The sequence below is a fragment of the Perognathus longimembris genome, chromosome 2 (genome assembly GCF_023159225.1).
Source record: "Perognathus longimembris pacificus isolate PPM17 chromosome 2, ASM2315922v1, whole genome shotgun sequence".
NCBI classification, from domain to species: Eukaryota; Metazoa; Chordata; class Mammalia; order Rodentia; family Heteromyidae; genus Perognathus; species Perognathus longimembris.
The window spans coordinates 23,439,193-23,457,257 of NC_063162.1; the positions used below are offsets into that span (position 1 = coordinate 23,439,193).

The 18,065-nt window shown below is 40.0% G+C and overlaps 1 protein-coding gene across 1 annotated transcript in view; it reads right to left on the reverse strand.

The window, feature by feature from the left end:
• Window positions 1–4,489: 4,489 nt before the first annotated feature.
• Window positions 4,490–18,065, reverse strand: part of Entpd7 (ectonucleoside triphosphate diphosphohydrolase 7) — a 31,265-nt gene continuing 17,689 nt past the window's right edge. Inside the window, exons 8-13 of the mRNA XM_048338493.1 lie at window positions 16,339–16,472; window positions 12,541–12,707; window positions 9,868–10,192; window positions 8,629–8,714; window positions 7,416–7,577; window positions 4,490–5,907 (exon numbers count right to left, since the gene is read on the reverse strand). Of these exons, the coding sequence (XP_048194450.1) occupies window positions 5,676–5,907; window positions 7,416–7,577; window positions 8,629–8,714; window positions 9,868–10,192; window positions 12,541–12,707; window positions 16,339–16,472 (1,106 nt within the window). The 3' untranslated portion in view covers window positions 4,490–5,675. The remainder of the gene's footprint in view (window positions 5,908–7,415; window positions 7,578–8,628; window positions 8,715–9,867; window positions 10,193–12,540; window positions 12,708–16,338; window positions 16,473–18,065) is intronic.

Below are 18,065 nucleotides of genomic sequence, written 5' to 3' on the forward strand. Positions count from 1 at the left end.
CCTTGAGCAAAAGAAGCTTGAGTTCAAGCCCCAGGACTGCCCAAAAAGAAAAAGAAAAACATACTATCAGATTTCCAAAAAACAAAACAAAAAGTGAGCTGATATATTATTTCTTCTCTCTCCCTCTAATTATGGATTGACAGACTAGGCAATAACAAAATACTAGGGGAAACAAAAATGCTAATAATATAGTCTATTAGGATACTTTTTAAAAAAGAGAGAAAGTAGACATAGAAAATTCAAATGAAGCTCTAACAAGCCACCTGCAAAACAAACCACAAGAATCACAAGATACCCAAACACAGTGCTAACAACATTTCAACTCAGAGCAGATCCAAGTCAGAGCAGAGAAAACCAGGGACAGAACCACAAAATACAGAACGTTACTTTACAGTATTTGATTTCAGATATATTTACTGTTTGTAAAAATGTTTGATATTGTTAAAGGAGCTAAGATTTGGTTTTCAGTCATTTTTCAACAGTAATTAAAAAAATAGAACACCAACAAAATCCTCACAAGTTTCAGAAGCATATTGTTCCAGTGGCAAGATCTGAGGCGAACCTAACCAAGAGACTAGTTTGGGAGAATCAGAAATAGCCATTACCAGTCCCTTACTTTCTTAATCCCTAATGGAAGTGAAGTCACACCTCTCTGCAAAAAGGGAAATGAGATACTGATTTTGAATTATTTTTGAAAAGTAAAGACAGCAAAAGTCCCAGCAGTGTTTCTATAAGAAATCTGGAAACCGCCCAAGAATTACAACCAAGTTCTTTAGTGAGGTAGTAGTCATTTTTAACCTTCATTTAGACTCTAACCTTTGTTTAGATTGTAATTCACCATATTTATTGCTTGGAGGCTGTCATTAAGAAAATTGTACAAAATTAAGCAAATTGCTTAGAGACATGCAAAATTTTGAAGTATTGGAAGGAATACAGAAATTAAAATGGTTCAGTGTATTTTTAAGTGTAAGCAATGCTACCACAAATGATGATCAGAAGCTATTTTAATGACTGGGCACAGTTGGTCGCAGTCAGCTATACTATAAAGAATAGATTCTATTGAAATAACACTTGTAGAAAGATTGTGTTAAGGAACATCCTGTTGTAGCTGTCAAATTGGGGGAGTGTTTGTGTGTTACAGAGAAACCTAGAGAGGGTGCTCATTGTGATCTGCACAAATTGTAACTGCTCTGGACCTCAATTTATGAAACCAAGTAGTTGCCCAGAAGACCTCTAAAATTCTAGCTTAAAAAAAAAAAAAAAAAAAAGCCTCAGCCGGGCACTGATGGCTCACACCTATAATCCTAGCTACTCGGGAGGCTGAGATCCCAGGCTGGGCAAGAAAGTCCATAAGACTCCAATAAACTACTCAGAAAAAGCCAGGAGTGGCGCTGTGGCCTAAGTGGTAGAGCACTGGCCTTGAGCACCAAAGCTCAGGGATAGTAGCAGGCCCTGAGTTCAATCCCCAGGACTGGAAAAAAAAAAAAAAAAGAAAAAGAAAAGATCCTGAATTATCATGGACACCTCTGCTGTATTAAGATACTACAAGACTTACCAATTGTCAAGAAGCTGCTAGTACCATGCTCTGGAACTTTCTAGCTTCCAGAACCCTGAACTAAACAAATCTTTGTCCTTCATAAATTAAGGATAAAATAAACCCGCTCATATTCTCATGTTTATTTATAGTGATGGCTGTTTCAAACTCTATTTCCATCTAACTTAGGGTCAGGAGCTAAGGGTAAAATAGGATGCTCTTTAGAGTAGCATTGGTCTTGGAAATCAAAGGCCAACACCCTCTTCTTGAATCCACATGAATTAAAAAAAAACAAAAAAAAAACCTTTTGTCTTCTACTGGCAGTCCCTTATCTTGTGCAGAGGACAAGTGACCCGCTGGGATATCAAAGCTGGTGAACTACAAAGCCAATCCTAGAGACAAAGCCGACTAGCCACTAAGTACAGTGCTCCTTGCCTTAAATCATGCCAGCCACTTGCCTTTTACCTGAGGAAAAACAAAACACAAAACTATGAGACTGGGGGTGGGAGAGAGGCATCTGTTTGGATAATACCAGTGAGAAGTATGTTATTTTATTTCAAAAATGTAAATATAGATGTGAGGGTAAATGTTAATGCCTAAAAAGCCTAGTTTAGTGAAGGCATGGCAGGCGCCCAGTCTACAGCACTTCAGTAATCACTACCCAAGGCCTTGAAGTTAAAGGAAGCTGTGGGGGAAAGGCAGGAGAGGGAGAGAATACTTCAGATTGCATTGTTGAATAAATACAACATTGGCAGAAAGTGATTAAAATCTCCCAGACCAAGGAAATCCAGTTCAAGGAGGTAAGGAGCAGAGAGCAAGACGGTATAATTTGGCTTAGAGTTAACTGCAACTTAAGTGAATGTAATGCCATCTAAGTGGGTATTATACATATTTTCATTATGTTCTAGAGACAAGAATTCAAGGGGAAATGATGGTTTGTACCATCACAAGACAAAGCATCACTACGATAAGCCACTGACTCCAATTTTGACATTTGTGACCCATCTCAGTAATAACAAGTACTAGAGAGTGCAGGTTCATTGTTGCTGTTATCCACAGTGGTTGGTAAGATTGAAAGGAAGCAGTGGAATGTCAGTTTTATGATACCATAATTATCTTCCAGAGGAAGCACAGCATGCAGATATGCAAACAAATCTTTAGAAGATAAAAGAAGATAAAAAGGTATGGTAAGACTGATTTCTGCTCCTATAAGCAAGAGGAAGTAATACGTGCATGTACATGTATGTGTGCACATATATGTCCACATGCACATATGTGTGTAATTGGCTTCAACAAAGAGCAAATGGATTGCTTCTGTTGCTAGCTAATGAGAACTCACTTAACATCAACTAATTAGAAGCAATGGAGGAAGCCCAGGGACCAATTTCAAGAGCAAATACTTGATTCTTCTGAAGGATATAATTTTCCTTTCTTTTCAAACTATGGAACTTCAGAAAGAGAAGCCTAGATTCCAGATATTAAAATAATAAGCAGGATATAACACAACTCAGACTAATTAAAATAAATTAAGAAATACAATTTATATTGAAAAATGACAGGTGTAGGCATCCTGAGATTCTGAACTATATGAAGAACATAGTATTATTGATCTGAAAGGGTATAATGCTTAAATAATACTCATAAAAATAGTCATAGTGATTGCTTAACAAATGGTTGCTATTGCTACAAGGATGAAGGATGCTTGATTAAAAACTAGTCACTGCCTTCCTACTTCAATTTCAACTTGAACATACAAAAATACTAGATGTCTTGAGAAAACCATGATGGTATTTGGAAATCAAGGTAAAGTGAAAACAAAGTTACCTGGGTAGGCAATGGCTAGAAAAAAACATTCTGACAGTATTTATAAGCAGCATCCATAAGGCCAGGGCTCACTCACAGAACATAAAAACAGTAATTAAAGAAAATGAAAGCAAGCCGGGTGAGGGTGGCTTGCAACTGTAACCCTAGCTAATCAGAAAACAGATCTGGAGGATCATGGTTCTAAGCCAGCCTGGGCAGACAAAACCTCGACTCCATCTCCAATGAGCTAGCAGAATTCTGGACAAGAAGTGTATCTCAAGTGATAGAGCACCATCAATGAGCAAGCAAGCCAAATTAGAGCATGAGAAAGACCCTGAGTTCAAGCCATGGTGCCAGCACACACACAAGTGTGCATGCACATACACACAAGCCCAAGACAATTGGGAAATCTTAAAATTTAAATGAAATTGCTATGACAGTAGCCCTAATGAAACAGTAAAAGACCTTTCCAAAGGAAACTACACAGGTCTTTACTAGATCCATTCCTAGCTAATTTGAAAAGAATTCTAAGTGGGGTAGTATGGTGCACACCTATAATTCCAGCACTCAGAAGGCTGAGACAAAAGGATTCCAGGCCAACCTGGGCCCCAATAGTGAGAAACTGTCCCCCCAAAATGAGGAGGAAGTGGGGATGGGTGGGCAGAATAATTCAAGGCTCACTATCCTTTTGTCAAGAATCAATATACTTAAAAGAATCAATATACTTAATTTTTATTCCAGTTTATCCACAGGAGGATTTTAATTTCTTTTCTTCTGATGAAGCACTTAATACCCTTCTGTTCCCAGTGTGGAATTACTTTTGAAGAGTTCAGTCTCAGAATTTTTTTCTATTCATCTATTCCTAAAAATCAAACACTTTTGACAGAAAGTGACTTCAATTCTGTGAGCATTTTTGTGGGCAGGACACTCACACAGAATTGAGCATTTCTCCCACATAGGAAAAGACAAAAAAGAAGACACCACAGAGCAGGGGGAGTTGGTGGATAAGTAAACTCTCATACAATTGAAAGGCTCATTGTAGAGAAGCAAAGCTCCTGAAGGGCAGTGGATGAAGGTGTAATTATGGCTTTTCCTCTCTCTTCCTCAATGGAATTGCTGTTTATCAAGAGCAGTTTATTTATTTATTTTTTCTTTTTCCAGAGCTGAGGACTGCACTCAGGGCCTTGCACTTGCCAGGCAAGTGCTCTTCCACTGAGCTAAATCCCTAGCCCCTCAAGAGCAGTTTCTTAACAGTGGTCTAGAAGTTATCAAATGACTTCTTAGCAGATTTCCCTATTCCAATGTTTAGACTTTTCTCTCTTTCATATATTCCAAGAGTCATAAGCTTGAGAAAATTTCTATTTCCAAAAAAATATATTAATAAATAAGGAGCTCTGATTTTATTGCCTTTGCTCATTTTTTCCTTTCCTCAACAACCCAAATATATCCTTTCCACAAGTACATACTGACCTCCACAGTGAAATGAAGGAACTCCTTCCTGAATCTTCCTGTATATTAAAAATACTCATAGGGTCAGTGACCTGAAATCTAGACTAGCCCAGGTCCCCAAACCATGTCATTGTTTTTCCATTCTACAAGCACACTTAAGGCTCAAAGAAGCAACAATAATACCTACAAAGCACGTGAGGCACATAGACATGGAAAAAATCTCTGTCCTGGTCAGACCAGGTATCAGATAAAATATTGTCAAATCTCCAATAGACCGTCTATTTAGAAGAGGCTCTAATCTTTTAAAATTATACACTAACATCAGCAACATTGCCAGGGATCTTGGCTCACACCCACAATGGCTTGTCAAGTGAGCAAGGAAGCTATATCATTTTGGTTGCCTGGAAATTCATATCTGGTCCACCTAAGTGCAAAGATCTTGGATCCCTATTAAAGGTTGTGGATCTCCACATAAATAATATCTCTGTTACAGAGAAAGAAGAGGCTTCTGCATTTGCTAGAATGCCTCTGGCTTTGTATCGGATGCTCCATGTTTGGTTTCAGACAGGCTTCCAGTTTGCCCAATGCCAACATCATGCTTCGGCAAGGGGAAAACGGTGGAATCCCAGGAACACACCAGATGAGATACGCGCAAGAAGCATGCTTCAACTGAACTGCGGTGTCCCAGTCTCTCACCATTCAGTTCCTCACAGATTAAATTACAACTTCTCTCTGAGAAGAGGTCCTTGATGCTCTAAAGGAATTAACCATGGAAATTAAACTAGAAATTTCAAGGCCAAAGCAGCATCTGAGGCCAGTCAAAAATGGGGAGGGATTCATTGAGCAGCAACTCTGGGGGTACTGGAGTTTCTCCATTCCTGGTCCAACCTCATGGCCCCACCTGTACCCCAATCATTGGCACCACTTCTTCAATCCACAGCAAGTCTAATGGAGCTGAGGTGCGAGTTTGTCGGCGATGAATTCGGCGGATTCGCAGAAGGTACAAGATGATGGCCAGTAGCACCACCAAGATACAGGCAAAGAAGAGATAGTGGTTGTAGACAAAGGAGAGACGGAGCCAGCTGCCATGGGCTGGTCGGACACCTTCCTGCCGAAGATCCCTGGGAGGAAGGGGGTTTGGAAAGAACGGTGAGTTTCAGAGAGAAACACTTCCTCCGATCTAAAGGGGCCCATCTAATCTTTCCATGAAGACATTCTAACACAGCAGCTAGGCAGCTGAAGAATGTTTCCAGTGCTAAGGATGATGGGCAATTCTTCCCTCCATAGAAGGAGCCTTGCATGCTCAGACACTCCAGAATCTAGCAATGCAATCAAAAGGTTTTTGAAACAAAAGCCAACAAAACAAAAACCCAGGAAAATAAGACTAATCATCTCTCACATAAACCTGAAAATGCAGTTTATATAGTACTAATAAAAATAGGATGGTCCCTGAATTCAACAACCAAGAAATCAGAACAGATATTTCTTTAAGTTGCTGCATTTCCTCAATTGTATTACAACCTGGGAAGCAACAGAGAAATGTTATTCAAGGGGCCTGGCTAGGACACATGTCACTAGGTCTATTTCTGTTTTCTTTTGTTTGCGCTGCAGTGTTTTTCAAATGTGTGAATCTCCACACTCATATAAAATATGTATTATTGCCTTCTCTGGACGAATGAGAATTGGTAAATGCTGGGCCAGCACTTGTGCCCTGTAGTTGGTGCTCGCTTTCCGGTTCCCCTCAACCCCACAACAGCCTACTTCTCATTTCTTTCACCTGCCAGGCTTCTAACGGCCATGAGCTTAGAGGAACAGGCAGCAACGACTGAGAATTTTTCTTAATTTATCTGTACGAGTCCAGGGAATGAAGATCTAAAATTTTTTTTGTCTCAAATATCTTACAGCACATTAAAAATAGAAAAAGGTATCAGGCAGCACACTCCACACCAAAAATTATCTCTTGTCTTTTGTTCTAATTTTGCACCACCAAAAAACCCTCCCACATTGATAATCATTTCTGGAGTGGCTCTACTCCTTAGAAAAGCTTAATTTATCTGGAGAGCCTAAGTACCCTCCTCTCTAGTCAAATATGTCTTCCAGAGTAAATGAAGGATATTTTAGCCCATCAGTCAGCATCTTAGAAGTGGTTAGTATGAGGGCTGGGGATATAGCCTAGTGGCAAGAGTGCCTGCCTCGGATACACGAGGCCCTAGGTTCGATCCCCCAGCACCACATATACAGAAAACGGCCAGAAGTGGCGCTGTGGCTCAAGAGGCAGAGTGCTAGCCTTGAGCGGGAAGAAGCCAGGGACAGTGCTCAGGCCCTGAGTCCAAGGCCCAGGACTGGCCAAAAAAAAAAAAAAAAAAAAGAAGTGGTTAGTATGAGCCTGATCCTAAATATGGACTGGTGACAGGTGAATGAGTAAAGCTGACTCTCTGAAATGGCAAAGCTGATGAACAGGCTCCAGACTAATTGTCAACCTTCTGGTTCAACATGCCTCATTCAAGTAGTGTTTCACATGGAAGTAGTAATGGGATTCTGTTAGCTTTGTGGGGTATAGAGGGGTTACTTCAAAAGTCTATTTGGGAATATCCTCTGAACTCAAGGGACCAGCTTAGTCTTACTTTACCTGAGTGGTAAGAATCGGGTTTTATACAGTATAGCTCCCAGTGTCCACTGAACCTCTCGGTCATACACCAGCTGGGCTGTGCGCAGGTTTGGATAGTCGTAGGGAAAGTGGAATCCTTCATGTAGCACTTGGTACATCCAAGCTGACTTAAAACACTGATATCTGTGTTGCGACAAATTCATTTTAAAAAAATAAGAAAAAAGAATTCCAATGCTTTACTTTGCAGTAAGCCACAGATTCTCACAAGATGTCAAAAGACCTGCCTCTTCCCATTTCATCTCCCTCACTTCTAGATAGAGCCAAATTTGAGTCTACTTTATCTTAACAAAAAAAAATAAAGATTATCTTTTAGCAATAATGATATTGTGAGTATAACTTTCTTTTTTACTTCCTTCCTTCCCTTCCTCCTTCTTTCCCTCCTTTTTCCCCCCAATAGTATCTGTCTTTAGAGAATATCCTGAGAATATCTATAAATGTATCCTGAGAATATCTACAAATGTAATTACATGATGTCTGGGATACAATTCAACATAACCCAGTTGTGGGTTATGTGGGTTAAGTGCCAACATTTAATAACTGTTAGTAAAGAAGCTAGGTGATAGGTACACAGGTTCTATTTTTTTTGTACATGTACAAAACAGGAAAACTTACGGTTTACTGGCAAAGAAAGGAGTTGAAGTTGGGCAATAGGTATATGTTACTCTTCTATTTACTTTCCATGTTTGATATAAATGCTTACAATTTTTTTTTTTTTTTTTTGGCCAGTCCTGGGGCTTGACCTCAGGGCCTGAGCACTGTCCCTGGCTTCTTTTTTGCTCAAGGCTAGCACTCTACCACTTGAGCCACAGCGCCACCTCTGGCCATTTTCTGTATATGTGGTGCTGAGGAATCGAACCCAGGGCTTCGTATACAAAGCAAGCACTCTTGCCACTAGGCCATATTCCCAGCCCAATGCTTACAATTTTTTAAAGGACATTATTTTTCTTAATGTGAAATCACTTGGAGAGAACTTTCTTAAGTAATTACTGGTTTGCGTTGGCTTCACTAAAATTGGTTCACTGTTTTTGTCCTGTTCTCTTGGAAACTCAAAATCTGAATAATCAAATTCTCCTTCAATATGAAATCTAGTGTGTGCTACTTGCTCCAACATTCTCCAGTAGACTTTGCCATCCACATATGAGGGCCATGTAAGATAGCAAAGGAAGCTACTTACTTGAGTCGATGCTCATCTGCATGTGAAGAAAAGAGTCCATTTTTGAATCTCTGCGTTAGAACTGACCAAGCCATGCCACAGTAGTCCTGGAACAACCAGAGAGCAGTACAACACCAAATCAGAAGCAAACTCTAACTATCCCTCAGTCACAACTGCTCTATTCCATGCTGTTTGTGGGCTATTAGCTGACCAAGGAAATAGAAATGGCACATTCATTCAGTAAGCACTGTCCCATATGCCTCTTTATTTTTTATTTATTTATTATGCTGGTCTTGAAACTTGAATTCAGGGCCTGAGCACTGTCTTTGAGCTTTTGTGCTCAATGCTAGTAGCATTCTACCACTTTGAACCACAGTACCATTTCTGGCTTTTTAGTAATTAACAGGAGATAAGAGTCTCACAAATTTTCCTGCCCAGGCTACCTTTGAACTGCAGTCCTCAGATCTCAACCTCCTCAGTAGCTAGGATTACAAGCTTGAGCTATGGACACTCATCCAAACTTACAACCCTTCCCATATTAAATATTGCTTTTTCCTGCTTTTTTTCCCATTTAACATTTATGTTATTGTACATGTTGTGTATACATATGTGTTGTGTTTATTGCCTCATAATAAAATTTGACTAACAAACTCTAAAGGCAAGGAGCTTCAGAAAAGTGGCTAAATTTTTGCCTGTCCAAGTAACTAATGGCTTAAGCCTATGTTAAGTCCAACATACATGCAAAGTGAATTTTTACCCCTCCATTTTAAATTTAAAAAGTATTTCTATCATGATTGCTTTCTATATCATGGTTCTACTATTCTAAGTGATTCTATAGCACTCTGGCCTCTTAATAACCAAGAGAAGGAAAATGAACTTGTCCACCTACATGCCAACTCCAAGAACCCATTACACCTAAGACACCCAGCAAAGAAAAAAAACAAGATGACAATTTTTGGCCACAAACATTAAACAAGACTACTAGAAAGCCAGTGGGAAAACCACTTGCCATTACAAGTTTACACCTGGGTGATACGACAACCATGGAAATCTAATTTAATTAGAAGGCAGTTTGGCAAATCAGGTTCCTTAACTTGTCTAAATCTGCTTTCTCATCTGTAAAATACTGGCTCATAGAACCCCTGCAAAGAATTGAGTGAGATCATGCATTCGAAACCTTCTGTCCAGTGCCTGGCACAAAGTTAGGCATCTAAGAAGTAGCTGCTGCCAGCATGAATCATCTTTATATTACTGAGTTACCTGAGCAGCCTTAGCAAATGTTGGCCCGTGGTAGCGGCCTCCAATGCGCAACACATCCTCTGTGCAGTAAAAGAACTCAGAGAAGCCATAGAACTCGCTGTTGTTAAAGTCAATTGGTGACTGGTAAATGCCATTCAATGAGGCCTGGCTGGTGTTGGAGCGAGCCAGCAGGGGGCCCAGCATGGCCCCACAAGTGGTCCAGTCTCCCTTTCCTCGGACATGCAGGACCTGGCTGTTCCTCTCTACCACATCTGTGAGTCCCACGGGCAGACAGGGATCCAGAAATGGATTGTCGGGACTCAGGCCTGTCTTCTGGCCCAGCAATCTGTCACAATTAAAAACAAACAAAACATGAGATTACTGAATTGAACCTCATTTGGGAACTATAATGCTTTGCACATATATCTTGTTTCTATTTTTCATGGCATCTCCAGAAACAAGGTGTCACTATGCAGTTATACCATATGCACATTTAACTTAAATTCTATTTAGAAAGAAGAGGACTGGGGGCATAGTTCAAGTTGGTAGAACACCTAACTAGTGAGTGCAAAGTTTTGAGTTCAAACCCCAAGAAGAAAAAGATTATTCGTAGGAGAGGAACACAAAAGCACTGGTGATACCTATGTGCATATGATTATATAAAATATTTATCAAAATGAATTCCAAGAAATGGAAACAAGAGGGTTTTACTCCATTGCTGCTTTTGTTTTCTTTTGTTTTTGTCTTGTCTGTTTATTTATTTGTCTTTGGGAAGGCAAGAGGGCACAAAAATGGAGGGAAAAAGGGTGAACAAATGCAGCAGTGGTATTCACTAGAAACTTTAGAAACTTTTGGGTGGGAAGGGGGGAAAACTGGGAGTGAGGAAGTGTGGAAAAAGAAATGTACTCTTTACCTGACTTACATAACTGTAACCCTTCCGTACCTCACCTAATAATAAGAAAATATTTTCAAAGAAGAGAACTATGTCAGTGGTCTACTGTACTTAGCCCCTTAGTCAACACATCTAGCATAGCAGTGATGCCAGACTTTGAATGAACAGTGCCAGTTAGAACACATGGAGCACCTGCCCCCAGGGAGAGTGGTGACCCGGAGGCTCTGAGTGGGCAGGAGACAGACAGGATCTGATTCCCTCCATAGCCATCACACGGTTCTGGTTCTTCACTCTACACTTGTCAAGTACTCATATGTTCATTACTAAAGAGATTAATATGAAGATCTAGCCAACAATGGAAATTACATGGAGAGCAAATAAATTTGCAACTGCAGTTAATTATTCATCCACTCCTAAACAGCTGTGGAAGTCTGGGCTTCCTGAGATGAAAATATACCTGGAAGCAGAGGGAATAAGAAGACAGCAACTCAACAGAATGCTTTGGGACAACTACAATCTGAAGGTTTTAAGGATATGTCATGGACTACAAGGAAAACTTGGAAAATCCTTTTAAGAGAGAACCATGCCTGGGAGTATAGGTTTCTCTAGTCAATTGGCAGCTACACAAGCTTCACCATTTACCCCTCAATCTCCTGAAGTAGGCGAATTAGACTCTTAGCCAGAAAATACCAGTGCATGAGAAGATGATGCAGGCTGGCATGAAGCCTGCAGGTAGCACCTAATAACAGGCAGAAAAAGAACAGTAGAACACCAAAGGAAGAAAATGGAAAAGGAAGCACAGTGGCTAAGGAGAAAGCAACAAAATGTGGCAATGTGGCTCAAGTGGCAGAGTGCTAGCATTGAGCAAAAGGAAGCCAAGGACAGTGCTCAGGCCCTGAGTCCAAACCCCAGGACTGGCTAAATAAATAAACAAAAGTGTTTGTTGTCACTGGTTTCTTTCAACAATACTGTAGGGTTGAACTACTCAGGGCCTTGTGCTTGCTAGGCAGGTGCTCTACTCACTTATATTTGGATAGGTTCTCACAATTTTGCCTGGGATTAGCTTTATACCATGATCCTCCTATCTAGCGTATCTAGCTTGTTGGTTGAGTTGGGGGGTCTCTTTATCTTTTTGCCCAGGCTGGCAATTGCACATCACCATGCTCAGCCCCTCAAAGGTAAATTACAGATTTGCAGATGCTTTCTGTGTGTGTGTATGTGTGTGTGGCGGTGGGGGGGGTGGCGATAACAGAGATTGAACCCAGGGTCTTGTGCATGCTAAGCAAGTGCTCTTGATTTTAGGGGTAGTATTGGGTCTTGAACTTAAGAGTTTCACACTTTCTGTGTAAGTGCTTTACCACTTGAACATACCTCCAGCCTTGTATTATATTTTAACATAACTCTTGTATAAGATGACTTATTCTACTACAAGTCAACAGGCATGTTTTGAGCACTACTGTCAAGAAGGAACTACCAGGTGTGGTGTTATACTGCATATTTTAAAATCAGATATTCATTAGTTTGCCTTATGCCATGTCTGGATGTAGGACCCAGCAAGAGATCACAATAAACTGCTATAACTTTATACAAGTCCTAATAACAAGAGCAGGATACACCCTTGCCCGGGCAGGTCCTGACAGAAGGTCTCCAAGAGAGAGATGCTAACCCACTAGCTTGATGGTTGTCAGAAACAAAGTGAATGCAAAGACTTATCTACTTTAATTGGATGTGAATATTCATTCCTAATACCTGTAGTATGATGACATTCAATTTTAGAAACTTAGATCCCATGTTAAATATACCTGTTTTTGTGAAGAGTTTCATTCAGCACAAGGTCTTCATAGCGCTGCCGGGCAAAGTTGCCACCAAACCCCAGAAAGGTGGTGACATAAACCCTGTAAACATGTTCAGTGTGCTGCACATCACAGCCCAGGTTGAACTCAGCTAGCAAGATCTTGGCAGCTTCCTCCTGTTATATAATGTCAGTACAAAAAAGGAATTAAAAAAAAAAAAGCTAGAAGTTACTCTAGTGATAGAGTGCTAGCCTTGAGAAAAGAAAGCTCAGGGACAATGCCCAGGCCCTAAGTTCAAGCCCCAGGATGGGCAAAAAAAAAGTACAAGATTAAAGAAATTTTGGTTTTCACTGATATCTAGAAGGCTATGGCATTCTAACACACCCTCATTTCCTGACTCTTCTTTAAAATGCCTAGGAGCTTCCTTTCAACTTCATAGCTTTACTTTACAAGGCATATAATAAGACTGCACCAAAAAGTACAAATAAGAGGCCAAGTTAGAGACCAAACACAAAATTAAGAGTTCAAACATTATAGTTACAGGAGGTAGAATTATTACAGTTGATGTCATTTTTTGGCATGTACTTCTCTTTATTTTCCAGTTCTCTACAATGGGTATGTGCTATTTTCATAATTATGGGCAAAACTCCTTTAGTACAAAAGCAATTTGAGGCATTATTTTGAGATGTATTCTATGGTCTTTTCTCAAACTATTCAAGAAGTTCCAAAAACTATTTTAGAGGTTTCAATATTCCTTATGACAGGTTTGAGCAGTAGGAAAGTTCAATTTGTTTGTTTATTCCTGTTTATCCACATAACCATTCTCATTTGTGCAATATGCAGCTTTGGTCTATATAGATTATTGCAAAATTACTGTTTTTTTTTTTGTTTTGTGTTTTTGCCAGTCCTGGGGCTTGGGACCCAGGGCCTGAGCACTGTCCTGGCTTCTTTCTGCTCAAGCTAGCACTCTATCTCTTGAGCCACAGCGCCATTTCTGGCTTTTTCTGTGTATGTGGTGCTGAAGAATGGAACCCAGAGCTTCATGAATGTTAGGTAAGCACTCTACTGCTAAGCCACATTCCCAGCCCTTTTAATTTTTATCCCCTTAGCTACTCATTTATTTGTTTTATAGCAGTTGTGGGGCTTGAACTTAGGGCCTGGGTGCTGTCCTTGAGCTCTTGTGCTCAAGGCTAGTGCTCTACCACTTTGAGCTACAGCTCTACTTCCAGTTTTTGAGTGGTTAATTAGAAATAAGAGTCTCACTGGGACTTTTCTGCCTGGGTTGGCTTCAAAACCCAATCCTCAGATCTCAGCCTCCTGAGAAGCTAGGGTTATAGACATGAACTACCAGTGCCCAGCTACTATTTATTTCTAATTTGTAAAAATGTAATTGTGCAATGTCACTCTTAGGTATCTACCCAAGAGAACTGAAAATGTATTGTTTACACAAAAGTTGTTCATGTTGGTATTATCCATAATAGTCAAAAACTGGAAGTGGGGGCTGGGAATATGGCCTAGTGGCAAGAGTGCTTGCCTCCTACACATGAAGCTCTTGGTTTGATTCCTCAGCACCACATATATGGCCAGAAGGGGTGCTGTGGCTCAGGTGGCAGAGTGCTAGCCTTGAGCGGGAAGAAGCCAGGGATGGTGCTCAGGGCCTGAGTCCAAGGCCCAGGACTGGTCAAAAAACAAAACAAAACAAAACAAAAACTGGAAGTGGCTTAGTTGCCTATCAACTGATGAGTGTATAGGAGAAACATGGCATGATCACACATGGAATGTGATTTAGACATCAAGAGCAATAAAGTATTGATATATGCTAAACATCAATGAATCTTGGAATCATTTTGCTACATAAGAAGCAGACATAAATGGCCACATTGTATGACTTCATTGATATGAAAGACAGTGTAGGTAAATCCATGGAGGTAAAACACAGACTTATGGTCAGGGATGGAAAGGTGGGAGAAGGGAAAATAATTGCTATGGAATATGGACTTTCTTTGTGGAATGAAAATGTTCTGGAATTCAAAACTGATAGTTATACAACTGTGAATGGTACAAAAAATATATTAGGTATTCAGGAATTACCCAAATTTTTTAAATCCTTTTTAAAAATGTCAAACAGGGGCTGGGGATATAGCCTAGTGGCAAGAGTGCCTGCCTCGGATACACGAGGCCCTAGGTTCGATTCCCCAGCACCACATATACAGAAAACGGCCAGAAGTGGCGCTGTGGCTCAAGTGGCAGAGTGCTAGCCTTGAGCGGGAAGAAGCCAGGGACAGTGCTCAGGCCCTGAGTCCAAGGCCCAGGACTGGCCAAAAAAAAAAAAAAAAAAAAAATGTCAAACAATTCCTTTCTTATGTTACTAAGCATAAAATGCATCTCTCTCTCTCTTTCTGTCTGTATGTGTGCATGTTAGTACTGGGACTTAAACTTGAACTTGGGGCCTTTTGCTCTCTGCTTTTTTGTTTATGGCTGGCACTCTTCCACTTGAGCAAATGCACATTTCCATTTCCTGCTTTTTTGCTGTTTAAGTGGTGATAATAACAGTTTCATAAATTTGTCCAGGATGGCTTCAAACATCAATCCTCAGATCTCTGTCTACTGAGTAACTAGATTTGGGCATGAGCCACCAGTGGCCAGCTCCTACTATCATCTTAGGCCCAGTATATGCCCCACCTTGCATGAAAGGTGGACATTTTAGTGGGTATGGTGGGAATTGTTCTGGTTAGACAAATTTTTGAATGTTGCAAATGGAGGCAGTGGGGGCATTTGGTAAAGCCTAGGAATGCTGATAAACATCATAAGATAAACAGCCACTCACAATAAAGAATTATTAGGCTCCTGGCCAAGCCCGGGTACCACAAGCCTGCAATTCAAGGTAATTGTAGAGGTAGAAATTAAGAGTATTGCAATTGATGGCCAACACAGGCAAAACATTAGCAAGGCCTCACCTCGACCAACAGGTCAGGAGTGGTGGTTCATGTCAGTAATCCCAACCACATGAGAGTCTATCCAAAAAACCACATGAGAAGCCCTATCCAAAAAAATAGCTGAAGTAAAAGGGGGCATAACTATAAAAGTGGGGGATTATCTGCAAACAAACAAACAAAATTATCAAGCCTCAAATACCAGTGGTGCTAAGGTTGAAAAATCCCGGTTTGGCTCAAATGACAACTCTATCATGGTCTGCCTGAGGTCATGGTTGTCTCCATTGATAGATTATAAGCTTTGAGAGACAGTAAACCTAACAGGTCTTATTTCCTGCACATACTAGATATTCAAATATTTCTTTTCACTCCACAGTGATACTTGTTTCTTGAAATACATTCTTCATGTTCTAATAAGTGAGGAGTATTAGAAGCCTGGCAAAGGAAGAGTGTAGGAAAAGGCAATATCATTTGCTAAACAGTAAGTATGTATCAAATAGTGTGCTCCATGATTTACAGTATCATATTTACTCTCCAGGCACCTCAAAGAGATACATAGTATTGACTGTGACCACTAAAATGTATCAAATACCTAGTATGAACTGGCAAGTGGCTAAGTGGGTGCTTCAGACTCCATGGTATTACCTCATTATTAAACATTATGAGACAAATATTATTCCTATGCCTTTTTTACACTAGAGAATACTGAAGCTCAGAAAGAAGACATATTCAAGATAAACCACCTCAGCAAATATCTGAACAAATATTTGGACTCTGGAAGATTTGTCTAAACCCAAAGACATGTGGTTTTCTTTCTTGAATGTATTTTTTTCCCCTCAAATTTCTAATTGAATCTCCATAAATGGCAAAATACCTGTTTTGGAGGCAGGAGAGCAGCAGAGGTGGGAACTTCATAAGCAATCTGGAGAGAAGCTCCCCCCATATCCAGGATCCCTACTGTCCTTCTGCGTCCTGCTGCCGATTCCTGTGAAGTCTCAACATCTGATTCTGAAATGATAAGGGAGCAAAAGGACTCTAGGAATAAAAAACCAAAATTAACTCCAACAACAACAAAAACCCAAATCTAAAGTATTTCCTTAAAAAACAGAAAAGAAGTGGAGTGCTAGTGACTCATGCCTATAAGCCTAGCTACTCAAGAGGGTGAGAATTAAAGATCTGGCTCAAAGCCAGCCTGGTCAGGAAAGTCCATGAGACTTAGGTGCCAGTGGTAGGTGTGGTTCAATGGCAGAGTGCTAGCCTTGAACAAAAAAGCTCAGGGACAGTGCTAAGGCCCTGAATTCAGCCCCAGGATCACAAAAAAGAAAAAGAAAAAGAAAAAAAAAAGAAACAAGTCAACATAATTGTATTGGCTATATACTAAGTAGAGAATTATTTCAAGCAACTTAAACATGATATATCGATATCCATTGTGGGAAATATTCAAAAGACAAAAATAGCAAATACCTTAAATTCTAATAGTCATATTGTTAATCTTATTGGTATTATTATTCTTAAATTATTAAACATATGTATTAGAATAAAATAGTACGTTAATACATTTAGGAACAAAGATTAAGCAAAAAGAGGATACAAAACACAAAAAATTTATGTGAAATAAACTTTATCATCTTAAATATGAGATTAAAATATGACTATAAACTCATGATTTTTTTCTCTTCCTTAATAAAAAGTACATGTTTTCTAGCTCTGTTCGTTGAAAAATTCATAAGTAATGACACAAGGAGGCAAAGAACATCACTGGCATCTAAGCCAAGATCTTTAAATGTTGTTTTCCATGAAAAGGAACCAGGCTTCCTTTACAAAACGGCTGGTGCTAGGATTCGGGTAGAAAGTATGTGAGATACGATGGAATACTTTCGTATGTCACCAGCAGGGAAGCTACAAGAGTACTGGGATTGTGTTAAAGGTACAGGAACAAACTTAAAGGTATTCCTTTTTATTTATTTATTTATTTTGTCATGGGGCTTGAGCTCAAGGCCTGGGCCCTGTTCCTGAACGTTTTTGCTCAAGGCTAGCACTTTATCACTTTGAGCCACAGCTCCATTTCTGTTTTTTTTGTTTTTGTTTTTGTTTTTTCTTTTTTGCTGGTTAACTGGAGATAAGAGTCTCATGGACTTTCCTGCCCAGGCTGGCTTTGAACTGTGATCCTCAGACTCAGCCTCCTTAGTAGCTAGGATGATAGGTGTGAGCCTAAAGGTATTCTTAAAGACAACAATGAGACCTAGGGGTATGGCTCGGTGGTAGAGTATTTACCTAATATGTGAGAAACCCAGGTTCAATCTCCAATATGGAAGGGAGGGAGGGAGGGAGGGAGGGAGGGAGGGAGGGAGGAAGAAGGAAAGAAGGGAGGGAGGAAGGAAAGGAGTCCAAATCTAACTAAGCGTCTATATCTCACTTTCAGTATGCAGGACATATCTATAATATACCCTCAGATCCTATATACAAAACCCAGAATGTGGTTAATTAAGTCTATCCAATGACCTAGTTTTGTGTGTGCAGGTACATGTGCATATGTGTATGTTTTAAGACAGGATCTCTCTACATAGCCCAGACTAGCCTTGACTTCACAATCCTTCTTCA